Genomic DNA, 11,819 nt, shown 5'->3' with positions numbered 1-11,819 from the left:
GATAATCTTGAGGGTGAAGTCCTGGATCAAATAACGGTGGCGCTGGCAACAGAAGAAACTAGTTGATTTGTTTCAGATTTCTTTAGTTTAGTAAATGTTAGGTTTATTTCTGGCTTTACCAGCTGCCATGATGGAGAAGACAAAAGCCTGCATGGAGAAATAATATCTAAATCAATATTTACAGCTGTAATAAGGGGTTTAATCAGAATGCCTGGTGGTTTGACCAGCTAAGGCTTACTGTGAAACAGTTCTTCGTAAAAGGGTTAAAAAACACAGTTGAGTGCAGGGTTTAATGGGTTAGAATGTAATTTAGTAATGTACTGTTGCGAAAATTTGATACGGCATTGCTTCAAAGAAGGTTCATCAGCTTAAACACAGACTATAGACATAGTCTTAGGCCCTGATGGTGAATATCCAATGGAGACATTTACAAGTGGAGCAGTGTTGTCGTATCACCTCCCCACTTTGTATTAGCAACGATTTTCAACAAATCTAGAGCCTTCAGGCAATTGGTTTTCAGATAATTAATATGTGGCCGAAAAATCAAATGATGATTGAAAATGAATCCTAGAAACTTTGTCTCCTCTTCAACCTTGATAGGTGTGCCATCTAAAAATAGTTCAGTGCTCATATTTCCTGCAAAACTAAATGTAATTGTACTTGGCTTTAGAAAATTTACAGCCATTTTCAACAGACCATATTTGGATTTTGTTGAGACAACGTTGCAACTGTCTCTCAATGGCTCGCATATTTGTGCCACGGCATGAAATATTGAAATCATCCGCCATTTCCCTATACCCCTGAGTATACAAATAAACATAGTGTGATAAGTACCAAATAATGTGCTTTGACAACTCTAATTGTTTCAGATGATGGCACCAGCACACAAAGGTGAGAAATAAGGATTTCACACCTTACCAATGAGCTTTAGAAAGGAACATATTAATAGTTATGGGTCATTGACAGTGAAGAGACCTTCTCTTGGAAATCTGAAGATTCTTGTGTGATGACAGACAAACTACAGGATTTCTGAGGTTTTGTATTCGTGAGAATTATAAATATTTAAACTCGTGGCCTTACATGCAAACGATCTTTCATATGTCATGCATCATTTTAGGTGCAGTTATGTTTATTAAACAATATTGTAAAATGTTTTACAGATACATGTTTTTAACATTCCATCATATCAAGCACTCTGTTGATGATATATAATACCATTTGTGGAAGTCTGTGATATATTTTGTGTTCCTGGTGCAGTTTCTTAGCCTTGAGGTGGCAATTATCATTATTACCTCAATCATTGACTGCAGGGATAGAAATTAATATTTTTGAAGTGTGCCACACGGCACTTCTGTTTAAGAGTGTCCTCAGGATTCTGCCAACAGACGTACTTTGCCAACAAGAAGAATCCTTTTGAAGAGATGTGTTAAGTAGGCTCATGTGTTGGCTTATTAGTTTGGGTTATGGTGTATATATTTCTTTGCCTGAAAGTGGCCATTGTTTCTGTGGCAGACACTTGTCAGATTCAAGCTTAGTCTGCCATTGCCTTCCAAGTGGGGACCAAATTAGAGTGAGCCTCGTTGGTAGTCAGATGTGTGCTGGTGGCCAGTGAGTCACATGATTGCCATGCTTGTATTGTGGGCTGTTGGTTCATAACAAGTGAATGCTTACACCAATAACACACCATAAAGCTTTAATTGCTGGTAAAATACATAAGATCCTGTTCCTTACAATGCACTGAACGTTGGTCATGTCGAACACAAAGAGAGAGATGTGTAGGAATTCAAACTTGCAGAAATTGTGCAAACCTCTGTCGACTTGGATACATATATCTGTAAAAGACCAAAATGAATATTAACTTGAGTACTGGTTGAAAACATCTTAAGAGTTTTTACAGTGTTCATGCAAATATGTGACATAATCTTCTAATGTCAACAGATTGGATTAACATAGACATGAGGATGGACCAATGGTAGACTTAAATTGAGAAATAGAGCACAAATTTCTGCAGCTCACTTGAATTTGGAAGAAAGAATTTTTGTGATGTTTCAACCTTATTGCAGTGACAAATATCTATAGTGAATTGGAAAAAGCGGTGCAAGAGATCAGGGGAAAAGAACCCTTATTTAGCAACAATGGAACACATGTCAAGCCCCTGTAAGTAAAAGCTACACATACTGCAAATTCATTACTTTTTTAAAATGATGGACTATGGACAAGCAGACAGGAAGTGTTGATGGATACCTGGTGGACAGACCCGCATCACACATCAGCTAACCTAGACCTTCCATAGAGAGGAGCTAAAAATGGCATTCGCAACATGGCTACAATGGCAATAATCTTTAACAATTTAATCTTTAAACACATAACAGTTTTTGCTTGTATTTTCATGAGATCAATAGCTGTATACCTGAACCTCTCTGTTGTGATGAGCCATGCCTTTACCGTGGGAACGAGAAGCCCCCCAAGGAGAATCTGTACCGGGTGGTATACTAGTAAGGGGATGCTTATCACAGACAACCCATCATACCCACCAAATATGATCTTGATTATTGGAATGCCTGTAAACATAAAAACTTCCAGTGAGTACCATACAGCACTGCAGCAGGGCATAGTATGCAAGGGACCTTGATGTGAGGTCACACCATAGGTCAGGAACTTAACAGTACATATGACCACTGAGAGAGGAAGCATCACTACAGGAGCATAGGGTGGGAACAGGGATACTTTGCTGACAGATGTGAAGAAGAAGCAAATCAGGTCATTGGACATGAGAAATGTTCCACCAATGTGCCTGTCATCATGTTCCTATTCATCATATGAAAGTTTTTAGCAACACATTTAAAGTGTACTGGTGTACTGTACTGGGCTCAAGATGGACCCTCTAGGCTTTCAGAAGATAAAGTATTTTTAAAGATTTGATTATTGCAATATTTTGATAATGCCCAGTCTTTGTGTTCTCTTCACAAGCTATGATGAAATATCTTATTAGTTCTATTCTCCATCATTAAATATGTGCAGCAGTTTGAAAGGGAGCTGTGACCCCCAGTATGCATTATACTGGCATCAGCTACCTGGTCTGTCTTCACTTGTGAATGAGTTGGTTTAGTGCTGCTTTGAACAGTATTCCAGTTATTTCATGGCATGAAAGCATTTCAACAACAACGATTGGCATCACAGGGAACTACAAAAGGCCACTGACATCAGGACATGCCAGCCATGAACCGTGACCAGGGATCATCTCTTCCTAGTGCTTGGGATTTACTGATTTAAGCAGGTATCCAGCTGGCTTTCATTTGTCCAATCAGTGCTAATTAACACTCTGCCTTCCATTGCTCCTTTGCAGATTAACAATCAGTGCTAATTAACACTCTGCCTTCCATTGCTCCTTTGCAGATTAACAATCAGTGCCCCTTTAACTCCTGGCTTCCATCTGTCCACAGCTCATCACCAATCAGTACTAATTAACCATAATGAGTAGCTAAAAACAACACCCTGCCCTTTTACATTACAATGAACTGTCTGTCCCAATGCCTGGTCAATTGGAACTCAGTTGAATGCTTGTTGAAGGTGCTTTCCTCCTGAGCACAAACTGAACTTTCCTGTCAAATCTCTGAGCTTACTCAAAAGAATGTGTTGTGCTTTGCAGGATATGGCGAGATCTGCAGTAAAAAAATGAGACAGCTGAAGATTTACAGAAATTGCTCCATGCAGGGATTGTAATTGCATTTCTGCTGAAGTATCTAGCAAGTTGTCGAATCAAGTCGTTTGTCACAGCTGAAGAAGTTGCATTTCTGTCCACATCAAGAGCTGAATCATCCAAAACTGCTGGTGGTTGTGGCCTACTTTGAGTTTCTTCAGACTCTCTGAGTGTAACTACTGTTTGCTGTTGTGTAGATAGCACCATTTCTTCTATGTCTGCAATCAGTAAATGAACTGATTTGTCATTGGTCCTGATGCAAACTTGTTGTTTTTTCTAATGATATGTACCGATAGTGTGCATAACATCATCTGTGATATGTTCCATCAAATGCAAAGAGATCAGGATATGGCAACATTCGCACATATACTGTCTCACTACATCGTCTCTCAGTAGCATGAAGAACATTGGATGTTGTAGACTGCCCAGTGTCTGTGATGATGGATGTCAATGACTCTCTGTTTGTCCACAAGAATGAATTCTTATGCTAAAGCAAAGCACCTGTATCCTGTGTTCTGGACTTCTGAGAAGTGTCTGTCCCTTCACTTGAGTTCAGTATGAATTTTCAAAAAAAAATTATATACTAGCCACATAAAGAATCTGTGCACGGAGAAAATATAGATATAAGGGCACACCGTCCATATATGAAATATAGGTTTGAACACAGCAATTATTGGAGACATTCAAACGCTCATGCACTTGCCATGCTATATGACGTCATTGATGGGGGCCTATGGACGTGCAATGTGTTACTGCACGTGCATCCTGTGCAGCTGTACACAGCATGTGCAACTCAAAATTCGCTGTCACTTTGGAAAGCATAATCTGTGGTCATTCAAAAATTCAAAACTTCTCAGGCGCAGACACAAGCATATCACAAGCAAATCATGCCAAGATTGACAGCTGCACAGCGTCATGAAGCCATTGGAATGATCCGAGCAGCATGAAGAACATTGGATGTTGTAGACTGCCCAGTGTCTGTGATGATGGATGTCAATGACTCTGTTTGTCCACAAGAATGAATTCTTATGCTAAAGCAAAGCACCTGTATCCTGTGTTCTGGACTTCTGAGAAGTGTCTGTCCCTTCACTTGAGTTCAGTATGAGGGTTCTGGTTACTTTTTGTACTTTTGTACAACTGATCATGTCTTTGCTCAGCAGCATCTACGAGAGATTTCAATCCAGCTTTGGTTGGCTGCTATACAAAGTCCTTTCTTGCTACCCTCAAAAGGTTCTTGGCACCTAATGCAGCTACCATTAAAAGAGTCTGTTCAGTAGGTGTTGTTTTTGTTTAGCCAAGAAATTCTGCACTGAACAGTTCACATACCCTGTAAATGATCAGATCATATAAATATTGAACTTATAGCAATAGATATGCACTGTTTTAAAAGTGAAAAGAACATAAAATGCATATATAAACACACCTACATCAAATGCAAAGGATGTTTTGAAGTGAGAGACATTTAGGAGATAAACCTATTGTGTTTTGAAATTTGATGTAGTCCCACTGTAGAGTAGATACCTCTTATTTTGATTTGGAACCGAGCACTTTAGCGCGAGGTTTCAAATGTATGTTATAAATAAGAGGTACTTTATGAATTAACATTCCACTATTTATTTTACATGTGTAAGTCTTATTTGTTAGTTAGCAATTACCCCCAGCAAATAATAAAACATCAAAATAAACGCCTCTAAAACCCAAACTTGGATGTGGCAGAATTTGACCTACATCACGGTTACTCACAACACACAATTCGTAATGGTTAACAATGTTGTTGTTTTCATTGACTCGGACAATTAAGTTTACATGAAGCAAGATGACAACCCTGATTAACCTGTAGATTTATGTTGAATGAACCTGCCGGTACAATGTGATTACCAATGGAACTGGAGTATGACTGAACAACCGCTTTTTGGGCTGAAGACGAGCAGGCTATGTTGACATGAAGAATCTGCATGGTTTGTCCTGTCAATTTCAAGATTTCTCGGATTCAAAGACATTGTGTGATAGCAATGAGACAGTTGTGGCCCAGAAATCATTTTCTTAATTGTGTGTGTTCTGAAATGAATTTCATCAAGTTATACTTCAATGATGTCGCAACATTGTTTTCGTAGCCTTTTTCGAAGCGAGTGATGGACTTTCAAATCCACTTCTGCCAAATCCTTAAGATGGTGGTTGATGGAGATGGCAACGAATATCGATCACAAAAAGGTTTGTAAACAACATGTTGTCACGAATAAAGTTTTTTCAAACAATTTTTATATACTAGCCACATAAAAAAACTGTGCACGGAGAAAATATAGATATAAGGGCACACCGTCCATATATGAAATATAGGTTTGAACACAGCAATTATTGGAGACATTCAAACGCTCATGCACGTGCCATGCGATATGACGTCATTGATGGGGGCCTATGGACGTGCAATGTGTTACTGCACGTGCATCCTGTGCAGCTGTACACAGCATGTGCAACTCAAAATTCACTGTCACTTTGGAAAGCATGATCTGTGGTCATTAAAAAATTCAAAACTTCTCAGGCACAGACACAAGCATATCACAAGCAAATCATGCCAAGATTGACAGCTGCACAGCGTCATGAAGCCATTGGAATGATCTGAACGGGAATGAGGCAACAACAGGTGGCAACACATTTCCAATGCCATCGTAACACGATATCGGCATTGGTGAGGCGTTATCAGAACACAAATGACGTTGCCGACCACCCACGTTCAGGACGTCCCCGAGTAACGACACCAAGACAGGACAGATGGATTCGAGTTACACATCTCTGACACAGGTTCCAAACGGCAGTAACGACGTCCAAGACAATTCCTGGACTGCGCCGTATCCATCCAAACACTGTCAGTAATCGTCTACGTCAGTACGGGATTCGACCACGACGCCCTGCCATACGTCCCATCCTGACACACTGTCATCGAGTCAACCGTCTAAGATGGTGTCGAAATCATGTTCGCCAACCTCTAAGTTGGTGGAGAAATGTTGTCTTTACAGAAGAATCGAGGTTCAACATTTCCCACAGTGACGGGCGCCAACGTGTCTACGGCGTTTGGGAGAACGTTATGCACGCAACTGTATTGTGGAGAGGAATCGTTTTGGAGGTGGCTCTGTGATGATTTGGGGTGGGATAACAGCACGGCACCGAACCCCTTTGGTTGTTGTTCAGGGCAATCTCACCGGTGTTGGCTACAGAGATCAGATTCTGAGGCCTGTGGTAATTCCTTTCCTGCAAGGTCATGGCCCGGGATTGACATTTCAACAGGACAACGCTCGTCCTCACATGGCTAGGGTCACAATGGATTTCCTTCACCATAACAATGTCATGTTACTGCCATGGCCTGCAATTTCTCCAGATCTCTCCCCAATAGAGCATGTGTGGGATGAAATGGAGCGCCGTCTGCGTCGTTTTCCACATCCTCCAGATAACGTCCGTGACTTGGCACAGGATTTGAGGAGGATATGGCAGGCCATTCCCCAGGCCTTCCATGCCCATTTGGTGGACTCCATGCGTCGCCGATGAACTGCTGTGATTCACGCACAGGGTGGTCATACCTGTTATTGACTTTGTGACTTTGTCGTTTGACCCCCTACTCCATTTTGTTCTTCTGACGTCATCGTAACAGATGTTGTTCAGGTCCCGTTGACATTTTCTAATGGTCCGATCATTCAGCTGCTACAGCGTCTGCATCATTTTGTTCTTGCTGTGTTGTATTTCAATCCAGAATATATTTTCTCCGTGCACAGTTTCTTTATGTGGCTAGTATATATTATATTTTACTTTCATTGTTGGTTGTTTCAATAAGGAAATAGCTTAAATTGTTTCAATTCTGGTCACCATAGAACATGTCCCTAACAGTTTCATAAACATTTCATTTATATGCAAAAGATATGCCTTTGTTAAATCTTTTTAATGTCATCATTGAAGCAGTCACGGTTGCAGCCAAGAACGCCCAAAACATCTGATAGCAAACCATCGGATTTCCTCTATTGGATGTTATGCCATCTATTAATTTCACAATTGACTCAGCGTGTATTAGAGACCTGGCTGGTATTACAGTATGTAATAGAGGAAATATAGATACATTTTACAGTTCATATGGGGGGCGCTCGATCGGCAGCCATTATGTAGGCTATCTATGTATTCATACGCATGTTTCTTTTGTGAAAAGGCTTAATATATTTGAAAGGGGTTTCTGTAGCAAAAAGGAAACCAACTTTTAACCAATCAAAATCAAGCATTCATTAATGTCATGGTAGAATTAACTTTCATTTATCTAAAATGACATTCTCTTATGAACAATCATTGTAATTACCGGTACACAAATAATCATAATAGTGCATGCCTTAAAATGGGTATTGACTGCAATAGTGTAAATATGTAAATATTCTGATTTAAATGTCAGATTCCAAGTTGAACACACCTTTATGTGTCTTGAGATTGAGTCCACGGTATCATCTGCTGGTCCATTTGTGTCAGGGAGCAGTTAATATCTGATTGTGCACATTTATTTTGGTTTCTTCGTATATTCTACAGAGTTTTACCAAGCATACCCACAACCAGTTATGATTGTTGTATGTGCACTTGTTGCATTTTTTATACGGTTTGTGTATTAACATAAAACTTGACATTCAAATAGACATTTACCTTCAGATGACCTTCGGTGGTTAAAAAAAATCATTGACTTCAGGCAAATCTTTAATAATATCCAATATAGAAATGGTATTTGCAAACGGTGAGAGGTATGTCTTGTATGAAGCTAGTATTACTTGAATTAAGAATGGAGGCCCAAAATGTCACTTTCTGACGAAATCGCAGATGGGATAACATAGACAGTTTATAAAAAAATCATAATAGTCATGTGGAATATGAGCCATCTTATAAGACATTTTGAGATATACAAAAAAAAGTTAACCATTTTTGGGCACACCAATTGAGCTAACTACAGTGAAATCTCACAAACACCAACTCCATTTACGCCATCTATTTTCGCACTATTTACATCAATTTACCATAGATATATCTATTTTTGTTGGTTTGATAATTATGGTAGTATCATGTACCTAGTGTTAGGGACTTATGTGTACAACAGAAGACCAGAGCCACAGTATCAGCTGGCTGTAGTCCAAGAAAGGAACATTTTGACACAGCAAACACTAGCATCATCAGGCCAGCTTGAAGCACGATTACTGAAATGAGAATTAAAACGTAAGCAATTACCACATTGAGCAGGTGTTTTAAGAAGCCAACTGCTCTGCATAACCATGACAACAACATAGTGACATTCTGGAGATGTCTTTCATTTGTTAACCAAGCTGTCAGCCTGGAAGCTTTGTGCTTGAAGCCCCCTAGCCACATGGTAATGACACATGCATGGAGACTTGAATGTCCAATTCATAGAAAATCATCTAATTGTCTGTAACTGAAATCTGCTTCAGAAAACTTTACAGGAAGCAAAACATGTTCTTTGGTAACATTAAGTGAAGACATGTTTTTAATAGATTTACAAAAACCTAGTTCTTAGTAATTATTCAATCTTTACTTAGAAAAATAATGAATTCCCAGAAAACACTTTACCTGAGTCTCATTAAATTATTCCCTATTCAGACTATTGACTTTTGCTTGGTGCAGTCATTAATCAGTAACAAATGTTTCTTTATGTCATGTCCATTGTGTTCAGATGGATGAATGGTAGACATGACAGAAGTGGTAATATCCGCTCTTCTGGACAACAGGCCAGCTTATCTAGAAAACACCTTGAATATGGATTATACGTGTGAATGTGAATAATGACTGTTCTGCACATACATACCTAACATAACAACTGAGACCAGACTCATCTCCTCCACGTGGATTTCCCTATGAGAGAATGTATCACAGAAGGTGGTGTAGATGACAACCAGCAGCACGATGCTGTGGAGACAAAAACACAGTCTAGCTGGGACAGATACAAACATATCTTCCATCAGACACACAGTCTAGCTGGGACAGATACATACATATCTACCATCAGACACAGACTAGCTGGGACAGATACATAGACAGCTTCCATCAGACACAGTCTAGCTGGGACAGATACATAGACATCTACCATCAGACACACAGTCTAGCTGGGACAGATACATAGACATCTTCCATCAGACACATTGTCTAGCTGGGACAGATACCTAGGCATCTACAATCAGACACAGTCTAGCTGGGACAGATACATAGACAGCTTCCATCAGACACAGTCTAGCTGGGACAGATACATATACATCTTCAATCAGACACAGAGTCTAGCTGGGATAGATACCTAGACATCTACCATCAGACACAGTCTAGCTGGGACAGATACATAGATATCTTCCATCAGACACAGTCTAGCTGGGAAAGATACATATACATCTTCCATCAGAGACACAGTCTAGCTGGGATAGATACCTAGACATCTACCATCAGACACAGTCTCGCTTGGACAGATACATAGACATCTTCCATCAGACACAGTCTCGCTTGGACAGATACATAGACATCTACCATCAGACACACAGTCTCGCTTGGACAGATACATAGATATCTTCCATCAGACACACAGTCTAGCTGGGACAGATACATAGACATCTACCATCAGTCACACAGTCTAGATGGGACAGATACATAGACATCTACCATCAGACACACAGTCTAGCTGGGACAGATACATATATATCTACCATCAGACACATTGTCTAGCTGGGACAGATACATAGACATCTACCATCAGACACACAGTCTAGCTGGGACAGATACATAGATATCTTCCATCAGACACACCGTCTAGCTGGGACAGATACATATATATCTACCATCAGACACATTGTCTAGCTGGGACAGATACATAGACAGCTTCCATCAGACACACAGTCTAGCTGGGACAGATACATAGATATCTACCATCAGACACATTGTCTAGCTGGGACAGATACATAGACATCTTCCATCAGACACACAGTCTAGATGGGACAGATACATAGACAGCTTCCATCAGACACAGTCTAGCTGGGACAGATACATAGACATCTTCCATCAGATACAGTCTAGCTGGGACAGATACATAGACAGCTTCCATCAGACACACAGTCTACCTGGGGCAGATACATAGACATCTACCATCAGACACAGTCTAGCTGGGACAGATACATAGACATCTTCCATCAGACACAGTCTAGCTGGGATAGATACATAAACATCTACCATCAGACACACAGTCTCGCTTGGACAGATACATAGACAGCTTCCATCAGACACACAGTCTACCTGGGACAGATACATAGACATCTACCATCAGACACAGTCTAGCTGGGACAGATACATAGACATCTTCCATCAGACACAGTCTAGCTGGGACAGATACATAGACATCTTCCATCAGACACAGTCTAGCTGGGATAGATACATAAACATCTACCATCAGACACACAGTCTCGCTTGGACAGATACATAGACATCTTCCATCAGACACATTGTCTAGCTGGGACAGATACCTAGACATCTACAATCAGACACAGTCTAGCTGGGACAGATACATAGATATCTTCCATCAGACACAGTCTAGCTGGGACAGATACATATACATCTTCAATCAGACACAGAGTCTAGCTGGGATAGATACCTAGACATCTACCATCAGACACAGTCTACCTGGGACAGATACATAGATATCTTCCATCAGACACAGTCTAGCTGGGAAAGATACATATACATCTTCCATCAGAGACACAGTCTAGCTGGGATAGATACCTAGACATCTACCATCAGACACAGTCTCGCTTGGACAGATACATAGACATCTTCCATCAGACACAGTCTCGCTTGGACAGATACATAGACATCTACCATCAGACACACAGTCTAGCAGGGACAGATAAATAGACATCTTCCATCAGACACATTGTCTAGCTGGGACAGATACATAGATATCTACCATCAGACACATTGTCTAGCTGGGACAGATACATAGACATCTTCCATCAGACACAGTCTAGCTGGGACAGATACATAGACATCTTCCATCAGACACATTGTCTAGCTGGGACAGATACATACATATCTACCATCAGACACAGTCTAGCTGGGACAG

At 40.3% G+C, this 11,819-nt stretch overlaps 1 protein-coding gene across 4 annotated transcripts in view; it reads right to left on the bottom strand.

The window, feature by feature from the left end:
- Positions 1-1,687: 1,687 nt before the first annotated feature.
- Positions 1,688-11,819, bottom strand: part of LOC139449915 (sodium/bile acid cotransporter 7-B-like) — a 97,364-nt gene continuing 87,232 nt past the window's right edge. For all 4 annotated transcript variants that reach the window (XM_071231519.1, XM_071231521.1, XM_071231520.1 and 1 more), the window contains 4 exons: positions 9,531-9,631; positions 8,782-8,907; positions 2,411-2,561; positions 1,688-1,832 (listed from right to left, as the gene is read on the bottom strand). In XM_071231519.1, coding sequence (XP_071087620.1) covers positions 1,784-1,832; positions 2,411-2,561; positions 8,782-8,907; positions 9,531-9,631 — 427 coding nt within the window. In that variant the 3' untranslated portion in view covers positions 1,688-1,783. The remainder of the gene's footprint in view (positions 1,833-2,410; positions 2,562-8,781; positions 8,908-9,530; positions 9,632-11,819) is intronic.

The sequence above is a fragment of the Haliotis cracherodii genome, unplaced genomic scaffold (genome assembly GCF_022045235.1).
Source record: "Haliotis cracherodii isolate W230 unplaced genomic scaffold, xgHalCrac1.p SCAF_8, whole genome shotgun sequence".
In the NCBI taxonomy this organism is placed as follows: domain Eukaryota; kingdom Metazoa; phylum Mollusca; class Gastropoda; order Lepetellida; family Haliotidae; genus Haliotis; species Haliotis cracherodii.
The sequence above is the reverse complement of the archived record's forward strand: the minus strand, read 5'-3'. Positions and strand labels throughout refer to the sequence as shown.